Source organism: Lissotriton vulgaris, chromosome 4_1 (assembly GCF_964263255.1).
Source record: "Lissotriton vulgaris chromosome 4_1, aLisVul1.2, whole genome shotgun sequence".
NCBI lineage: Eukaryota > Metazoa > Chordata > Amphibia > Caudata > Salamandridae > Lissotriton > Lissotriton vulgaris.
In genome coordinates, this window is record NC_141691.1 from 577,754,252 (window position 1) to 577,775,256 (window position 21,005).

Genomic DNA, 21,005 nt, shown 5'->3' on the forward strand with positions numbered 1-21,005 from the left:
TCATGATTCTCAGCAAAAAACCCAAAAGATGCCCAAATCCCCGCCTGGGATCTGCATCCTTAGAAAGAGTCTTTGTAATTGAGTATCTGGGTATAACTCTTAACCAGAATCTAACTTGGCTGCCACACAAAACAAAGGCAACCATAAAACTAATTCAGAGGGCTGGTGCTATTACGAGAATTGCCAACAAATCCTATCTTCGCCCACTGGCACCTGCAATACAAATTTATAAAGCCCAAGCTCGAGGAGGCATCACTTATGGGGCCGAGTTATGGGGACACACATCGCTCCAAACTATACAGGTCGCTGAAAACAATTTTATTAGACAACTAGCGGTTCTTACACCGAGCAACCCCCTTCTCCCCTTAAGAATGGACTTGGCACTTCGTCCAATCACCGAAGAACTGGGCCTCAAACCTTTGACATACTGGAGACGCCTGTGGAGCAGCCAGGATTTGGGCCACTATAGAAGCGAATTACAGGAGCCTCTTAGGTCAATTCATGTGTCCAAAATCCCCTGGTTGAAATACATAAGGGACTTGTGTACGACCCTCGGAGTCCCAGAGCTATGGAGTAATCCGGAAGTAACGTCCACAAGGCTTCCGAGGAAAGAACTTTCCAGACTGTTTTATAGGCCATGGCGAAATTTTTGACGGCAATGTGGAGAATACGCACAAGAATTATAAAGGACTTTAATGCGGCACGATCTATTAATTCTTAATCCAAAATGCTCTTACTTTTTTAGACTGTAATCATGATTTTTTTTTAACATTTCCAAATACTGAACTCATTTTACAAGTTTTATGGTGTGATAATGTGTATATCTTTTATGATCTGTAACGATCGAAATAAAGATTTTTTGAATTGAAAAAGAAATTATATGGTCCTTCACCCACGCTCCTTAAATGTCAATATTAAACAAAAGAAGGATGCTGTCCCTCAAGAGAAAGCGAGAAAGACAAATGAGAAGCTGTCGATCGGTACCGGGAGAGGGACTGATCAACTACATCAGGGTATCAATGTGATCAGAAGTGATTACCTTCACACACTTATATATGTGTTTCATCATTGAATCTTAGGAAATTCGTCAGGACCAAATAGATGACACCTAACCTACAGCTGATTGGGAATGGAGGTGTGTTTGAATAAATGTGCCTAGTCAATATTTGTTGTCAACTATACCTGCTACGGTACAGGACATCAGAAATCCGACCTGGAAGAGAGAAAAGAGACAGCTAATCAAGGGTGCCACCACTGACGGATGGGTTGACAATCCCTTAATAAGATGCATTAAAAAACATGTTGATGGTGCATTGTCACCCCGCAGTGAAGTGTGCACAGTAAAACAAATAAACAGGCAGGTGACCACACAAGGAAACAGCAAAACCCAATAACAAGTCCACACATAGGGCATGGCACATCATAGGGTTGTCTTCCCAAATGCAGGTAATATGAAGATTAAAAATCCCCTGGCTAGTGGAAAAAATTAATTTAATAGCTTCCCTAGCTGTTTTAATTTTTTCCACTAGCCAGGGGATTTTTTATCTTTTTACTTTCACATATTTAGGTCCCTACACTCTAATCACCTACCACTGTCCCACACCACACATAGCCTATCGTCACTTATGTCAGTGCTCCCGCGTAGCTCGTAGGTCATAGCACGCCCCGCCCCTTAGAGGGACGGAAGACCCCTATGATGAAGCATGACACTAAGGGATTCTTAGTGTGTCAGGGGTATTTTAAAAGCACATAGTGCTCCTTCTTCGCTACCCGCGAAGAGAGCCGTTCCCTCCACTATAAAATTGACAATTGACATAAAAATATTTCACTTCACATTGATAGAATCCCATTGTTTTTCCGGTAAATTCTCATATACAAGGTCGTAAATAATGCATGTAAATAGGTCTCTACTAGTGTTGTAAAAACAGAGGATTTATCTATATGGCCACCTATGGGGGTCACGTATGTAAATACGATAAGTGAGGACAAATACATCTGGCAGTATAGCTTATATGGATGTAAAAGGTACTCTAGGTGAACCTTATGCAGTCTGTATGTCATGTAGCCCTTTTGCTGCAATTGTGGAAAACAGAGAATGTATTTGTATGGATAGTTATGGTAGTCATGTAGCAAATGTTGTAAGTAGGTGACAGATACACCTGGCAGAGTCAGTAGTAGTTCAATTGAATGTCGCTTAACCATATGCTGGGCTGTGTACCTTGCATTCTGTAGTGGCGGGAGGTGTCACAGACAGCTGACATGAAGAGGGGAGATACTCACTGTTAGCCGTATCAGTAATCAGTGCTGATCCAAGGAAACGGAAATGTCAAGTATATAATTTACTCCAGTGATAAGGGTGGCTGTGTGAAAGTCCCAGTGTTGTTCCCTCTGGAACAGGGTCTATTTGTCCTAATAATTACGTGCTTCCAAGATGGTCCACTGGAGGTCATCAGGCGGTATGGTTATTGGTCAAGAAATCTGTGCACATCTTGGTGCTGCTACGTTTGCACAGTGTGTTACTGCAGTGCTCTGGGATCCTAATCTTCACTGGTCTTGTTGTCATGCCAACATATCTAAGCACGCAAGACCAGGCGATAAGATATTCGCAGTTCTTTCTGTTGCAGTTGTTATGGCTTCTCTGCATCCAAGTGTGCAAATGATCTATCCTGATTTCTATTGTTGTTTTACTGAGATGGCATACCCCAACTGACCAACACGGGTAGTGGCCAGTTACCGGGTTGCTCTAACCTCAGAACCGCCCAGGGTCTTGTGCATATCCGCATTTCTCTAAGGTTTTGGGTGCATCTGAACTTTGCAGCATGGGAGGGTAATGTGGAGAGACACATGATAATGATAATGTCATTGGACCTGGTTTTGTGTTTTAATAGTGCTGTCCGGTGGTTATTTCCAGCCCTCTTGTGTGCTTCTGTCACAGTCAGGGAGTAATAGTTACAGGCTCTGAGAATAGTGCTGAGTTCAGAGGCTTGCTGATCATAGTCACTGGCATTGCCGCAATTCCATCTAAGTTAAAGAAAATGCCCGTAAGGGAGGTTGTCCCAGAGGACTTTTGGATGGTTTCTATTATAGAGAAGACTTTTGGAATCTGTTGTCTTCTTGAAGGTGGTAATAGGCAGCGTACTACTATTGTGGGAGATCAGGAAGTCCAGCAAAGGAAGTTCTCTGTCTGAGATTGTCTTGGTGAACATGAGATACAGGTTGATTGAGTTGATCCAGGTGGAGAATTCATGGCAGGTGTCAAATTTACCATGCTGCAAGATGATGATGTTGTCTATGTAGCGTCATCACAATATGATGTTGGTGTTGTAGTGTCCAAAAATATGCTCCCTCTCAAAGTCAGAAATGTACAGGCAGGCTAGGCTGAATGCGAAGGTACTTGCCATTGAAGTACCTTGTATCTGGTGGTAGAGTTGATCTTCGAACATATAGAAATTCTTATTGCGCGAAATGTTCACACACTCGGTGATGAAGCTCATGGGTGTAGCTGTGGTCCAAGTCGTGGACAGGAGACTGTTTTCTACAACCTAGATGGTGGCGGCCTGAGGAATGTTGGCATATAACTCTTCTCTTACTTGCTATGTGTTTGCCCTGGATGCTTTGTGCTGGTCCTTGGAAGTCACAAACTTTACAAATTAAATAATAATAATAATAATAATAATAATAATAATAATAATAATAATAATAATAATAATAATAATAATAGGAATAATAATAATAAGAATAAGAATAATAAGAATAAGAATAAGAATAAGAATATACTCTGTCACAAAATAGTATACACATGTCAAGATATAGGTTCACTCACCAAATTTAAAAGAGGAGACTACTCCATCTCTGCCGTGAATAAACCCTTCCAAAGACCCTGTGGGGGAAGGCCATTGGAGAGAGACCGCTAATTCCACCAACCTAATTTACACTGGTGGAATTAGAGGTCAGTTTTAACTGCCCACTTGCCTTTGTATTTTTTTTTTTTAACTAAAGAAGGAAATTGTTTGGTGCAAGGCTCCGTCATGTTGACGGAGCCCTGTACCAAACTGCAAAGAGCACTGACAGGAACCACCGTAATGGTGGTTCCTGCCAATTCTTTGGAAGTAACAGCCAGGTTGGCCGCCATTTCTAAATTAGGCAGGTAGCATCTACCTCAGGGCAATGGAGTAATTTACTCCGTCTCCGTGACGGAGAAACTGCTCGGCTGTCAATATTAAACATCAAGCCCTATGTCTAGTAGACATTATGCAGACCACCGTCCTTAACTAAATAATAACTATGGCTTTTCAGTGAAGTTTGTGCATGTTGTGGTTATAAGCATGTAATCGCCTTGCTGTTACATTAACATATCCAAGCATTAATGATAAGCAATATTTCCCAGTAGGAGCGAACCTTAATGCAACCATATATATAGGCAATAATGTCCCCAAGCAGTAAAGAGCCGTAATTGCCCTAGTCAGTAATTACCAACAATCTGCCCAGGAAGTAAGAAGTATGACTATTAGAAAAAGCCTGTAATTAATATTGGTGTCCCCATTTTGAAACACGGTCTAAAAGCAGAAATGTAAAATGTTGTGTGGACCTAGTCCTTAATGCTGGACGATTCTGCTTGCACTGGATAATAGGACACCAGGGCAGCTCTCTGCTGTCCCAGACCTGCCTTTACCCTCAATCATGTTTTGGGGGTGAAGAACATGGACAGCTGAGAGCTGCCTCTGAGCCGTGTACAGAAATGCGAACAGGGCAAAAGTGAGCTGTCGCCTGCTGCTATCACCCTTGCTCTGCTGTATGCACAAGACTACATCCAATGGAAATCCTGCTTGATAGGTCAATTCCATGACCCTATCCTCCATATTTCAGTGCCTCAGTGAGACAGAGGAACAGGCAGTAATCAGCCTGCACACTGAGGTCGCAGATTATTCTGAATTGACCCATCTAATTAAACATTCTAACATGAAACGTCCTCACATCTTGTAAATGTAAATTGTAAATGAAAATTGATACTTGTATAGCGCACTACTCACCCGCAAGGGTCTCAAGGCACTTGTACGAATACCGCTGTGGAATCCATCCTGGCTTTCCCTGTGAGGCGTCCACTCCTGGGCACCCCCAAGGTGGAGGCCAGGCATCCTTAGCGTTGTGGGGGCCGTTGTGGAGATTAAGCAAGCTATTGCCTAGAGATGCAGAGTGGGACTCCATGATTGGAATAGGCACCCAGGCGAGAATTATCAGGTCTGTGGAATTTTGAGCCCAAGACCCGCCGAGGCAGGGAATTGAACCCTGGTCCCGGGCTAGACCTCTGCATCAGGGTTTGCCGCTCTAACCATTGAGCCACACCTCTCCACATCTTGCTGTCTTGACAACCACACTATTGTTTAAACACCATTTCAAAGAACAACTGTTTACGATGTTGAAAGTGAGGTAGTAAAGGTATAAACCCGGCCGAAGCCTGGAAAGGCTGCAGCGTTCTTTTTCTTGAGTATCTTAATGGCATGCACTGCCTGTAAACATCTTCCATCATCCCTCGGCTGGGCGGACATCACAAAGCAACTTACCTATTTGGGATTGAGCCACCATGGTGGAGTTGCGGTCGCACAGTGGAGAAAATGGAAGACCCAATTCTGCTTCTTTGTCACCCTAAAAAATACAGACACCCTGTCAACACAATGTATCCTTTAGCATTCGAACAACCACTTTAAGTCTTTTATTAAAATGTAGCAGTACGGTATTATATTTTTGTGAATGTTTCATGTGATGGAAATAATATAAAATAACATAAACAGCAGAAATGTGGATAACATTATATTGTACTTTTACCCAACTGACTTTCTCCTCCTAATGGTTATTCAAAAATTCCACAAATTGGGCAGAAACGAGAGCAATATAATCCAAAACAGTTAATCTATCAAAAAATGTAGTAAATTACAGCAACTGCGGAAGCAGTGCAAACTGCGTCACAGCACCAATGTTCCTTCCATATGGTTCAATGGGCAGCTTATGTCACACCAGAGAGTAGCTCCATGAAGAAGTATGCTGAAGACGTGAACACTGTTTGGATGGACTGCTGTTATTGGACAGAGGTGAGGGGAATAAGAACTGCTTATGGTCTACTAACAGAGACATGCATCACCATTGTTTTCTGGTAGCCCGCCTGGTCAACGCAATTTTAAATATGAATGACAACCTTGGGTCTGAGTACTCTTATAGTGCTCTTGGCTTACTCCTGAATTCCAAGAATAATGCAAGAATAAGAGATAGCTACTCATAGCAACATATTTGTGAATTGGGCTGTCTGTATTGGTTTTTCATGTTTCATGTGCTTGAGCTGTTTTATGACGTTCTCATGACAACTTGTTTGTTAAGTGAACGTCCATTGTGTGTATAAGTAATTCTATCGAAAAAGAGCAGTTCGCATGCTGCAGCTGTTACATCTTTGGCCCTTGTGCAGAAACTACTGACAGTAGTGTCATGCGACTGTGTTTTGTGGCAAATACAACTCTTTCTCAAGAAGCCACTGACAGATGTGGTATCCGCCTAAAGCTCTTATGTCCACCTGTACCTTAATGACATCCAGCACTATATCAGGGTATCATCTACAGGAAATGCAGGACTACTTCGGTGTCATAGAGCAATGGCTGTCCTTTTGTTTCAGGAGTCTAAATGAATGGATGAATGGATGAATTTATAAAGCGCTACGTTCACTCCAGGTAGTATCTTGGCACTAGCGGAAAGACTTGGAGCTCTAAGGTGGAAAAAGACAAAACTTAGCGGGCACAGATGGGAGAGAACTGAATCAGATGGGAGATAACACAGTATGCTCAGGGGCGGCAAAGATCCAGGTTTTTAGAAGTTTTTTGAATATTTGTTCAGATTTCCCCAATCTCACCGAATGGGCAGGCTGTTCCAGGCTTTGGTTCCCAGGACAGCCATTGACATTCCCCCTCTAGATGTCAGATGAAAGGGGGGATGCTAAAAGGTTTTTCGAGGAAGACCGTGGGAGTCGTTGGGTTACATAGGGTCTGATTCTAGAACTTAGGTATTTGGGCCCTGTTTCCCTGATGGCCTTGAAGATGATAATTGAGATTTTGAAGCTGGTCCTTTTATGAATAGGTAGCCAGTGCAGGGTTTTGAGTGCCGCTGCTGAAGATGACCCCTTAGGCAGTTTGAGTACCAGCCTCGCTGCTGCGTTCTGGATTACTTGCAGTCTTTTCAGAGCCACTTCTTTGGCACCTGCATACAGACTGTTACAGTAATCCAGAAGTGATAGGATTAGTGCTGTTGCAACTGTTTTCCTAGCAGTAACTGAAAGTAAATCAAAAAATGTTCTAAGAGTTTTTATTGTGTGAAAACACATACCTGCCACCGCAAGAGCTTGCTTATGGAAGATAGTGTGGGATCGAAACTGATCCCTATATTCATCACAGTGTCTACTGTGTTGGGCGGGGGAGCCACATTTGGTGGCCACAATTGTGTGGGCAAAAAGAGATTAGATATTACAAACAGCATAATTTTAGTTGTTTGGCTGTTACACTTCAGTAACACAGTTCTTCCATTCCTACCCTCCATTTCATCTTGTGACCAGAGGATTGGTCTTCCTCCCTTTCCTCTCTCTGAATCAAATGACTCTTGCCCCTTTGGTGAGATACCAGGCTGTGATTCTTAATTTCAAGATGATGCTTAAAATGTACAATGATAAACTCTAAAAATTGTTGTTTGCAACTTCTTAGCCTATGTTGTGTTTTGTATCACTGTTCAAGACCCTATTCTTTCTCTCCTGGATATAGGGAATGCACATTATTTCCATTTACCTGCCTCTATACCACTTCATATCACTCCCAGCATATTTGTTGTCTGGATAGTATAAGCTTCACTTGTCACTCCTGTTTTGTTCCTGGTTGACCCAAGAAGACCGGAATAAATTCACCTTTTTTCACAGCTTCTAAGACTGCTGCCTCTTGCTCAAGTGGTGGAAAAGCCAAAGATCATTTGTGTATTCAGGAAGCCAATGAGTAAGGTGGTTTTAGATTAAGGAATTAAAATATTACAACGTGATTCCTCCAAACTTCATCTGCTCCACGACTGAGGTTCAGGCTCCATTTAGATCTTTCCCTCATGTTTAATCTTTCCTTTTAGGCTTGCTAATGTATTTTGGAAATGTGCTTTCGTACGATGTGTGTTTAAAGTACATTTTCTGCTATTGTCTTTATTAGTTTAATTTGTAAATTCCTTTTGTCTTCCTTTTCGTTCATTGTTTCCAGTTTATACAGTACAATGTAGTTTATGTATGTAACTGGGAAGATCTAAAAAAGCTGCAATTAAATGAATGAGTTCATTCACCTATATTTTGATGTATATTATTAACCTTCTAAACAAAGGATAATAAAAACCAACTCTTTATTTTATGTACATCTTGAGCTTCACAAGTCTTAGGCCTGACAGCCTTTATGGTCTTCCTCCAAACCATTGTCTTCCTTTTCCTTTTTTTCTGAACTTGCTAGCACTAGTACTCTGCGCACTTTACCACTGATAACCAGTGCTAAAGTGCATGTGCTTTCTCCTCTGAACATAGGTAAGTTGGCTTACACCATTTTTTTTTGTTTACAATTCTTTATTGGTATTTTCTGTGCTTTTTTATGCTTTAAACAGAGTTTTCATCTTGTACATTCACAACATATCCAAATATCAGTATCATACATGCAATGCATAGAACAACAGTATACTACATATTATTATTGGTGATGACATTACATTCGCTACTGACATGACTGGCATCTCTGCTAGATTTACAAACTGGGATTTCAGTGTGCCATCACTCACACTGCTTCTACTACATAATTTGGAATATATGATAATTTCTAACCATAACTTACACTCCACTCATTGGACTAAATGTACACTGAAATCTTCCTATGCGTCCATGACACAAACGTGTAGTTGCTGCTTTTGGGAATCGAAAATCACATTACAACATATAAAGAATAACATTTCCGTTCAGTGGCATTTTTTGGAGCGAAAGCACCAAAATGTCCAATAAAGCTTAATATCTCACACTATACAAACCGAACTAACACTTATACCAACCAATGACTAAATTACAACAAGCATTTGCAATGCAATAGGTCTCGCATTAGGAAAGTTTGAGCTATTGGTATTGAAAATGGCACATGTTTTATTCATGTGTTGGTTTTAAAAGTAGCGAAATTAATAGCTTTGTCATTTACAATGCCAATAGTTATAATTTTTGCAAATGTGACACCTATAGCATTTGTAATGCAATATGTGTTGTATTTACGTGACTTATATGTATTGATATTACAAATAACAATGGCTTTTAATTTTTTTATTAATTAATACTTAAATAAAAGTTATTGTAATTTATAATGGCAATAGCTTAAACTTTTGTAAATAACTTATGAAGATTATGTTCAGTGTATTTTATTGTGACGAAAATCCAAGAACCGAAGTGAAATATTAACATCTTTTTGTGACATTTGTAATAAAGCTTGAAACATTGAGAGAAAGTCTGGAAAAGGGACCCGACACCGGACAACAGAACCTCCTACAAACTGGCCACCCGGAAACACCACCAGCTGATCCGCGCCGCCAAGAGAACAGCATTCAAGGACCGGTTGGACAACAACGCACACAACAGCAAGGAACTCTTCAACATCGTGAAAGAGCTTTCCAACCCCAGCGCAGGAAACAACGACATCACCCCATCGCAAGACCTCTGCAACTCCCTCGCCTCTTACTTCCACAACAAGATCAAGGACATACACAGCAGTTTCAACAACCAACCAACGCACACCACGACCGACCAGCCGCCGCCCCCCACCACCACCCTCCACGCCTGGACCCCGATCAGCACAGAAGACACCATCCGCACGATGAACTCCATCCACTCCGGATCACCAACCGACCCCTGCCCCCACCACGTCTTCAACAAGGCCGACGCTGTCATCGCACCCCACCTGCGAGACATCATCAACACATCCTTCGACACCGCCATCTTCCCCGAAAGCTGGAAACACGCCGAACTCAGCGCTCTACTCAAGAAACCAACAGCGGACCCCACCGACCTCAAGAACTACCGCCCCATCTCGCTTCTCCCGTTTCCAGCCAAAGTCATCGAGAAGACCGTCAACAAGCAGATGGCCGCCTTCCTCGAGACGAACGGATCCCTCGACCCCTCACAGTCCGGCTTCCGAGCCAAACACAGCACCGAGACCGCCCTCATCGCCGCCACCGACGACATCCGAGCCCTGTTGGACAATGGAGAAACAGCGGCCCTCATCCTCCTAGACCTCTCCGCGGCATTCGACACGGTCTGCCACCGCACCCTAATACGGCGCCTCAGCAACATCGGAATCCAGGACAAGGCGCTGGAATGGATCATCTCCTTCCTCGACGGAAGAACACAGCGAGTCCGCCTACCACCGTACAAGTCAGAGGCCTCCGAAGTCATCTGCGGCGTCCCCCAAGGATCATCACTGAGCCCCACCCTCTTCAACGTCTACATGAGCCCCCTCGCGGCCATCGTACGCAAACACCACCTCAGCATCATCTCCTACGCCGACGACACCCAGCTGATCCTCTCCCTGACCAACAACCCCGCCACCGCCAGAGCCAACCTGCACGAAGGGATGAAAGAGGTAGCCGAGTGGATGACGACCAGCCGCCTGAAACTGAACTCGGACAAGACGGAGGTCCTCATCCTGGGCTCTTCACCCTCCGCCTGGGACGACTCCTGGTGGCCTCCCGCCCTGGGCACCGCACCCAAACCGACAGACCATGCACGAAACCTGGGCTTCATCCTGGACTCCTCCCTCTCCATGACCAGGCAAGTCAACAGCGTCTCCTCGGCGTGCTTCAACATCCTACGCATGCTACGGAAGATCTTCTGGTGGATCCCCACAGAGACCAGGAAGACCGTCACCCAGGCCCTCGTCACCAGCCGACTGGACTACGGCAACGCCCTCTACGCCGGGACCACCGCCAAGCTCCAGAAGAGACTCCAGCGGATCCAAAACGCCTCAGCTAGACTCATCCTCGACATCCCACGATCCAGCCACATCACCGGACATCTGAGAGACCTTCACTGGCTCCCCATCAACAAGAGAATCACCTTCCGCCTCCTCACCCACGCACACAAAGCCCTACACGACCAAGGCCCGAGCTACCTCAACAGCCGAGTCAACTTCTACGCTCCCAAACGACACCTCCGTTCAGCCACCCACGCCCTCGCCGCCGTCCCCCGCATCCGAAGAGCGACTACAGGAGGAAGGTCCTTCTCCTACCTGGCCGCCAAGACCTGGAACTCCCTCCCGTCCGACCTGCGCCTGACCCAAGACCACCTCTCCTTCAGGAAGAAGCTGAAGACCTGGCTGTTCGAGCAGTAGCGGCACCCCCCCTCCCCAGCGCCTTGAGACCCTACGGGTATGTAGCGCGCTCTATAAGTGTCACTGATTGATTGATTGATTGATTGAGAGAACATATTTGAACCAGTTGTTGTTGAATGGTTGCACAGATTGATGCTGTGGTGCCCCTGAGTGATGCTGTGGTGGTGCTGAGTGATACTGTGGTGATGCAATAGATAGATTGAGGGCGATAGAGTGAGGGCCATAGATAGAGTGAGGGCGGTAGATAGATAGAGTGAGGGCGGTAGATAGATAGAGTGAGGGCGGTAGATAGATAGAGTGAGGGCGGTAGATAGATAGAGTGAGGGTGATAGACAGATAGAGTGAGGGCGATAGATTGATAGAGTGAGGGCGATAGATTGATAGAGTGAGGGCGATAGATAGATAGAGTGAGGGCGATAGAGTGATGATAGATAGATAGATAGATAGATAGATAGATAGATAGAGTGAGTGAGGGCCATAGATAGATAGAGTGAGGGCGATAGAAAGATAGATAGATAGATCAAGTGAGGGCGATAGATAGATAGAGTGGGGAGAGGGAAGATGGAGGAGAGAGGGGGGAAGAGAGGGAGGGGTGAGAGGGTTTGGAGAGTGAGGAGAGGGGAGAGTGAGGAGAGGGGAGAGTGAAAAGGGGAGAGGGAAGAGTGAGGAGAGAGGGAGTGGAGAGAGGGTGAGTGAGGAGAGAGGGGGAGAGGAGAGTGAGGAGAGAGGGGGAGAGGAGAGTGAGGAGAGAGGGGAGAGTAAGGAGAGAGGGGAGGGGAGAGCGGGAGAGGGGAGATAGGGAGGGTAGAGGAGAGAGAGGAGAGAGGTGAGAGGAGAGGGGAGAGTGAGGAGAGAGGGGGGAGGTAGAGAGGAGAAGAGGGAGGAGAAAGAGGAAAGTGGTGAAAGGGGAGATTGGTGACGGGGAGAGTGATGAGAGAGGATAGAGTGTTGAGAGAGGAGAGAGTGGGGGAGTGAGGATAGTGATGAGAGGGGAGAGGTAGAGAAGAGAGGGGAAAGGGAGGAGAGAGGAGAGTGAGGAAAGGAGAGTGAGGAGAGGAGAGTGAGGAGAGGAGAGTGAGGAGAGGGGAGAGAGGGAGGTGAGAGGGAGAAGGGAGAGAGGGAGGTGAGAGGGAGGGGAGAGAGGGAGGGGAGAGTGGAGGGAGGGGAGAGTGGAGGGAGGGGAGAGTGGTAAGAGGGGAGAGTGGTGAGAGGGGAGAGTGAGGAGAGAGTGGTGAGAGAGGGAGTGGAGAGTGGTGAGAGAGGAGAGAGTGGTGTGAGAGGAGAAAGTGGGGAGAGTGAGGATAGTGAGGAGAGGGGAAATTGAAATTAGAGGGAGGTGAGAGAGGGAGGGAGAGTGGTGAGAGATGGGAGAGGGGAGAGTGGGAAGAGTGAGGAGAGGGGGAGAGATAAGAGGGGAGATAGGAGAGAGGGGACAGGGGAGAGAGAGAGTGGGAAGAGTGAGGAGAGGGGAGAGTGAGGATAGGGTAGAGTGGTGAGAGGGGGGAGTGGTGAGAGAGGAGAGAGTGGTGAGAGAGGAGAGAGTGGTGAGAGAGGAGAGAGTGGGGCGAGTGAGGATAGTGAGGAGAGGGGGATAGTGAGGAGAGGGGATATTGAGGAGAGGAGAAGAGAGGGGAGAGGGAGGGGAGAGAGGAGGCGAGAGGATAGTGGTGAGAGGAGAGTGGTGAGAGGGGAGAGTGGTGGGAGGGGGAGGGGACAGAGCGGAGAGTGGTGAGAGGGGAGAGAGGAGGAGAGATGGGAGAGAGGAGGAGAGAGGGGAGAGAGGAGTAGAGAGGGGTGAGTGGTGATAGTGGTGAGAGGAGAGTGGTGAGAGGGGAGAGTGGTGAGAGGGGAGGGTGAGGAGAGAGAGGGGAGAGGGACGAGAGGAGAGAGGTAAGAGGTTAGAGGTAGGAGAAGAGAGGTGAGAGAATAAGGGAGGGGAGAGAGGAGAGTGAGTAGAGGGGAGAGTGAGGAGAGGGTTGAGTGAGGAGAGGGTAGAGTGAGGAGAGGGGAGATGGAGGGTAGAGAGGAGAGTGAGGAGAGAGGTGAAAGAGAGGGAGGGGAGAGAGGGATTGGAGAGAGGGGAGGGTAGAGTGAAAAGAGGGGAGATGGAGGAGAGGAGAGATGGAGGGAAGAGCGAGGAGAGAGGGGAGAGTGAGTATAGAGGGAGTGGAGAGAGGAGGGGAGAGGGGGAGTGAAGATAGAGGGGGGAGGGGATAGTGAGGCGAGAGGGGAGAGTAAGGAGAGAGGGAAGAGGGGAGGGGAGAGCTGGGGTCCCGTTTGTAATTTTAAAATAAAAACGTGCCAAAATGTTTAAAAACTGCAATTGGTGATTAAGTGTGCTTTGTGCGCACGTACAAATGTAGATGGGGAAATATAAGCAAAAAAAAACACAGCAATGTGGGTTCCAAGATAGGATGTTAGCATTTTCTTTTCAAAGCCACACCCGCTTCTTGTTTACACAGATTTCATGCTGTTTGTTAGAAGATGGAAATAAAATTGCACCTTAAAACTGCAAAATAATATGATTTGCTGCATTTAATTTGTTTACAAATTAAACACTAATAGGGCGTTTCTAACCATGACATTATTCAGTTTGCCCTTCTCCATGCCAATAGTAGAATGTTTACTATAGTTAGGCAGTGCAACAAAGGATTTTAAGACCGCATAGGGAGTTAGCGCAGTAGCATTTACAAACCGCTTTTCTGAGGTGAAGTTTATTGTGCAGTATTTGCACACTGCATCGGGAGCACTGGAACCAAATCTAATTGTTTTTTTTTAAAAAAAAAAAAGCATTTTCACTACGCATTAAGGCCAGGGATAGAGAATTAACGCAGAAGCATTTGAAAAAAAAGCAAGCTCCCATTTTCAGACTGCATCGGGGGTAATCGCTTTTCACACGTGAAGTTTGGAAAAAGCATTCACGAGGGTTAGCACTGAAGCATTTAGCATATAAAATAAGCAAGCACCCAAAATGGAAAGTTCAAAACCGAATTCTTAAGACCAATAGGAAGGAGCATGTTTACTGTACTTACCCAGTGCACTAGGAGCATGTTTACTGTACTTACGAAGTGCAACAAAGCATTTTCAGACCTCATCGGGGGATGGGGTAGCGTTTTTCTCACATAAAGTTATATGTTCTAGATGTTAACACCGCATTCATTAGGAGAACAGAAATGAAACCGAAATAGCACTTTCACACCGAAACCAGAAAAGCATGATTCACTGCACTTAATTTGTTCACAAATTAAACACTAATAAGGGCGTTTCTAACCATGACATTATTCAGTCTGCCACTCTCCATGCCAACAATAGAATGTGTACTATAGTTAGGCAGTGCAACAAAGGATTTAAGACCTCTTCGGGAGTTAGCGCAATAGCATTTAATAAACACTTTTCTGACGTGAAGTTTATTGTGCAGTATTTGCACACCGCATCAGAGAACTCGATCAAATTATGTCAGAATTGCGGATTTATGTGCTCAAGTCCACGCAGCGGTCTAAGTGTATTGAAAACACGTAAATGAACCTGTTTTTGCGTTTTTTACCTACTTGCAGTCTCTGGGAGAAAGCAAACAAGCAAACTCACCGCCGCAGCCCGGCTTCAACAGGAAGCCAGGCAACCTTTGTTGGGACGGGGCGGGGCCGGACACGCGACCGGAGTTTCCCAGGAGGCAGGCAGGCAGTGGCTGGCGCATGGCTCCGGTGCAGAGAGGAGAGCCCTGCGTGCAGCCGGCGTCCGCCCGGGAAGCCAAGGAGCGGAGTGCCGGTGTCCCTGTTCCCGTATTACGTCGGAGTGAGCAGCCCCGGAGCGGGACGAGTAGAAGTCCGGGTGAGTGGTGCTCCGTGCTTGCGTGTCTGTGTGTATGCAGGGGGGGGGGAGGGAAGGGGGGAGGGGGGGCAGCGTGTGCGTGTGTGTGTGTGCGCGCACGCGCGCCTGTGTGTGTGTGCGTGCATGCAGAGGGGTGGGGGCTGGCTGTGTGCGAGCAGGAACTGTGAGTTGATCTGCGCAAGCGCGGCTCAGACGCGCGCTCCCGCGGTCAAAACTGAGACTGCAAAAGCGCGCGTCTGAGTCGTGTCCAGTCTCCTGAATACGGGCAACATTAGGTCTGTAGCAGACACTCTCAATGCTCACGCATTGAGAGTACGTCTGCTCGACCTAAAAAGGAGAGGAACATAAAAAGGGGGGTGAGGGGGGAAACGTTTGCCATCAGCGAAATACTAATGAAATCTGTGTCTCTGGGCTGGGTGCGTGGAGATATTGTTGGACCCATGTCTCATAGGATATTGGGGCAGAAAGTGTATCTAAGTGTGCTTACCTATCAGGAAAGGGGTCCCCAGTGTCTAGCGAGGCAGCTAGAGAATTCACATCTTCCCGTATTCTGAACCAGAGGTGTGGGAACCAAGTGTATGGTGCATTCACTGATAAAGGTGCCATCAGCAGAGACTGCAATACTGGCACGCTGTGTGGTGAGGAGTTTGTCCCAATTTAGCACAATAGAGAATTTACGGAGCCCTGCTGTCTCTTCCTTATATAGCACCGTACTTTCTGCTTGTGCCCACGTCAGAAAGGAGCGCTGCCAGTTAGGTGTTACTGGAGGATTCGCATTTTTCAAGTTCTTGGTGATGAGGCGCTTTGCTGTAATTAAGCCTAGATCATGAAATCTCAAGCGATTTTGTTTGTTTTAGATCTGGTGCCCCTGTCTACCTCTCATCGTACTCGGAGGCGATGCATCGGTTTCATTGTAAGTGTGAGCATCGCCTCCACTAACCAGGGCACTACGTGTGACCCCGCCCCCATAATATGTAGATATTGCAACACTAGATGTGTCGGCGGTTCAGTCATCAGGTCACCCCAAGCCGTTGACAGAGCCTTCAAAAGAGAGGATTGTAAAAGAAATTGGCATGCTGGCAACTCAGCCTCTCCAACCAACTCCTCAAATGTTAACAGCGCACCGTCCCTATACAGATCACCCAAAGTGTCTAAGTCAGCCGCATGCCAGGCTGTCAATACTTCCTCCGATTTGTGCCCAACCTTCTTCTTTGGGTCCCCAGTAACGGCAAGATTGGGATGTTAGACCTGTCAGCTTTTGGGGGGTCTCCCCTATTTTTCCCACCAATTTTTCATGTGGCCTTAGGTCTCCGGGCGCCTCACCACTGCCAATCAGTGCTGAGGTGCAGGTGCGCCTTTCTAAAATGGTGGAATGGGTTAGCTTCATAAAATGGTCGCCTGCCAGAAATTACCTCGGGCTCTAGCCTATAGGATAGCATTAGGGGGTTCCAGAACCTTTCTGTCCACTCTAGTGACCTGGGCCCTGGCTATATTAGGGAGGATACTGGGTGGCCATTTTGTCACACTGCTGGGCTGGCTGGAGTGCGGACTACAGCGTCAGGGGGATTGTGTCACATGCTAATTTGACTGCTCCCAGGGGCTGCGGGTTGGTCTTAGGGTGCTGCCCTCTTTCCTGTTGATCTGGCCCTGTCTTAGAGAAGATCAGAGAGAACAATGCCCCAGTGTGTCAACGCATTAAGCGGACTACTCCTTTTGGACAGCTGGTGAGAGTGACCTTGACCCAGCCCCTGGAACCTAGGAGGGTTGGCGCTTCATGCTGAGAGGGCGAACGCTGTGCAGGGGTCCCTTTCTACGACCACTGAAGTGAGGCTGGGACCCAACCTTTGCCCTTCACCGCCGCTGGCCAGGGTGCTGTGAGGGACCGAGCTGTGTGTGAAAGGAACGACCCGAGGCTCTGAGGGAGATGCTGGGCGGGGTCGCTTAGCAACCGGACTCCCGCCTCGCGCGTCACCTCCCTGCCTGAGCCGCAGCTTTCTTCAGGAGGCCAGTTCAACTGCCCTCGGAGGGTTCCGGAGGGCAGCAGAGAGAGCGAGAGGAGGCCCACATGCAGTGGGGTCTCCCGTGGTGGCTGTGTCGCGGCTTCGCTGCGGCCCCTACCCCCGCTTCAGGCGAAGTGCTGTAAGACCTGAGCGGGTGGACAGGGGAGGATCAGCCCTGCAGACTCACCCGGTGGAGAGTAATAGAAGCGCCGGATGGGCACAAAGGTATCTGGGAAAGGCCTGACTGAGGGTGGGGTTGGAGAAGCTGAGTTACTCAGGGAAAAGGGGAACTGCTATGGATGGGGTTGCCAAGAACTGAGCCCCTAAGTCGATCTTTTCTCTCTCGAGATAGCGTGACTCACTCCTATAAAGAGAGTGGGTACCAGACCCCCCCTGAAATTAAGCATCTTAAAGCACTCTCTGGCGCAGGAGCTGGGAGAAGACAGCACACCCTGAATAGAGAACCACTGATGTTCTAAACTTCATATAATTACCTGATTGATCTAAACTGATGCATATATCTGCTAATTCTAAACTTAATGTATTTACCTGCTTCATCTAAACTGATGCATATATCTGCTAATTCAAAACTTAATGTATTTACCTGCTTGGTCTCATCTGATGCATATACCTGCTTAGTCAATATTTAAGTTACTTACCTGCTTGGTTTAAACTGCTGCATGTACCTGTTGATTTATGCGTAATATACTTACCTGCAGATTGCCTAGTTAAATGTATTTAAACACCTGTTTCATTGAATACTGTGAGGTAATGCAATGCAATGTAATGTTTAATTAATGCATTTAATCCAAAAATTAATTGCCCAAAGTCCTAATTTATTAACTATTGGAAACATCACCCCCTTTTTATTGCAAAAGGATAAAGCCTATCTCTATTTTCTATTTAACTAAGATGGTGTGGTGTCATTTTTGGTGGGTTTGCGCTGGGGAGTTGTAGTGTGTGCTGCATAAGTACGTCATAATTGCCTTCTGGATTTAGCCTTCCCACTCTGTGCCATGCTACCCTAAGTGGGACGGTGGTCCCGGTTCTAATACGGGGCATAGGGTTTCGTCGTGCGAGTAAGATATAAACACCATTTGTAGCATTTATAGGCCAGGTCTAGACATGACTGTGTGGGCTGCAGGGGTTTAGCGATGGGGTGAAACAAATGGCATATTTGAGAGTGTGTCCAGGGCCGTTGCATCATCTCGGTGTCCTCCAAATATCTACCGTCAAACCATTTCGTCACCCACTGTAGTTGGGCAGCCAAATACTACAACTCCATATTAGGGATGGCTAAACCTCCTTGACCGATAGGAGCATACATCTTCAATAAAGCAACTTGCGGTCTGCCCTTATTCCATATGATATCGCGAAACAATTGTTCCAGGTCTCGAAAGATCTTAGGCCAGACGTAAAGAGGGAGATTGGAAAAATAATAGAGCAATTTGGGGAGTACAATCATTCTTAAGAGGGCTATGCAGCCTGGTACACTCAGCGGAAGGGTTTTATAGAATTGCACTTGGGCTCGTATGGCTGAGATGGCCCACCTCAGATTTCCTTCAAATAAATCATCAGGCGAATGGTATATAAAAATTCCCAGGTATCTGAAGGTGGTGGGATATTTCGTGAGAGGCGACCCGTTTAGAACAATATCCTCCTCCATCACTCCAGCATTAAATGAATATATCCCTGACTTGGCCCAATTGACCCAAAGACCTGGTTTCTCTTCAAATGTCTGGAGTATACCTGCAAGGGATTCTGGGATTGCTGTAATATCTCATAGATATAACAACAAGTTGTCCGCATACAGGTAAACGGCATGTAACCCATCTCCCAACTGTATACCCCAGTTCTCTCCATCTCTCCTGAGCAGCTTAGCCAAGGGCTCCATAGCGAGAGAGAACAACAGCGGAGACAGTGGACAGCCCTGGAGTGTCCCGCGCTTCACCCTAATGCAATCAGAGACCAGATTGCTAGTGCGGACCCGGACTATAGGTCCCTGACACAGAAGACCAACCATGTTCAAATAATGGTCCCCCAACTCATACTTTTCCAGCACAGTTATAAGGTAGGGCCATTCCAAAGAGTCGAAGGCTTTTCACAGATACCAGGCAGCCTAATCGGGGCCAGCTGTGCGCTGCGTATTGTTGTACCCTAAAGAGCCTCCATATATTGAGCGAGGTGCAGCGTGCCGGGACAAAGCCATTTTGGTCAGGGTGCACCAATGTTTTCACTAATGGTGAAAGGCGCCTGGCCAATAATGAAGCAAATATATTGTAATCCTTGTTAAGGAGCGTAAGCGGCTGATAAGAGCCCAACAGCTCCGGGTTTTTATCGGGGTTAAGGAGGGACACCAGCAGGGCTTCATTCTGTGTAGTGGAGAGGGCAGAGTCATCCAGTTCCGTCTCGTACACCTTTAATAATTGCGGTACCAGGATGTGTGTATATGCCTTGCAAAATTCGGCCGGGAGACCATCCGGGCCTGGTGATTTCCCATTGGACAAGGAGAAAATGCTATCTCGGATTTCCTCTGTGCTAAGGGAAACATTTAATTCATCACTTTGAGTGGGGGTAAGCTTTGGCAGGGCCATGCCTCCTAAATATTTCCTGCAGCTATGAGGATGACACGCGAGCTATACAGGTCTTGGAAGTGCGTCACAAAGACATTATGTATGCTCCGCTTGGTATACGCAACATCCCCAGTGGCAAGATTCACTGACTCTATCGGTGACGACGACTCATTCCGGCTGATAAGCCATGTGAGCAGGCTGCCCGCTTTATCGCCAATGTGATGTGTTCTCGTCGAGTGTGCAGCATAATTGAGACAACGCAACCGTTCTAGCAGTTGCGTGTGTTCCTCCCTGTGTTGGTCCAGCTGTTCCTGAGCGCCGTCTATGACAGCCTGTTCATTAACGGCCAATCTCCGTTCCAACCTAGTAAGGTCTTTTTCTAGTTGCCTACGCATGCCCGCCTGCGTCGCCAAGCAGTGGCCCATGGTCACTACCTTAAGGGCGTTCCATTCCACCAACGCTGAAGTGGCTGTTCCCTCATTGTCTTCGAAATATTGTGCTACAGCGGTGGCTAGTGAGTCGCGAAATGGCGCATCTAGGAGAACGTCCGGTTGGAGACGCCATATCGGTATCAGCGGCAATTCCGCCTCCCATTGGAGCTCCAATACATGTGGGTTATGATCAGAGTGTGTGCGTCCCATGTACAGTGCATCTGAAATGTATGGCAAGAGTCCGTCCGACACCATGAAGCGGTCTAAGCATACATGCAATCGGTGGGCCCCAGAGTAATATGAATACACCCTGTCGAGTGGATTCCTGTGTCACCAAGCATCTGTGAAATGCCACTCCGCAACCCAATTTGCCAATGCCCTCGCGACTGCGTATGTGGCAGTGCCCAGTAAGGGGGGGGAGGACCGGTCGAAAGACGTCTAGGACACAATTGTAATCCCCACCTAAGACCATGGGAATATCATGCCACACTGCCAGTTTTTGCGACACTTGATCTAGAAAAGCAGCTTGTTCGACATTGGGTGCATAAAGTGACACTAATACAATCCGCTTACCATCCAATGTCCTCCTAACTAAAACGTATCTGCCCTCCCCATCCACCATCGTGTCTACTACCTGAAATTGGGTCCCTGGCCTCACCCACACTAGGACCCCCATGCGTATGAAGAATATCCTGTTGCATATAATTGCCCTCTCCAGCACCTGTGGAGGCACGCAATTTCTGCTTTAGCCAAGTGTGTTTCCTGAAG

The 21,005-nt window shown here is 46.9% G+C and overlaps 1 protein-coding gene across 9 annotated transcripts in view; it reads right to left on the reverse strand.

The window, feature by feature from the left end:
- PDE1C (phosphodiesterase 1C) overlaps window positions 1-21,005 on the reverse strand; it is a 1,706,308-nt gene that overhangs the window by 250,002 nt on the left and 1,435,301 nt on the right. For all 9 annotated transcript variants that reach the window (XM_086964785.1, XM_086964792.1, XM_086964789.1 and 6 more), the window contains one exon: window positions 5,562-5,643. In XM_086964785.1, the coding sequence (XP_086820911.1) occupies window positions 5,562-5,643 (82 nt within the window). The remainder of the gene's footprint in view (window positions 1-5,561; window positions 5,644-21,005) is intronic.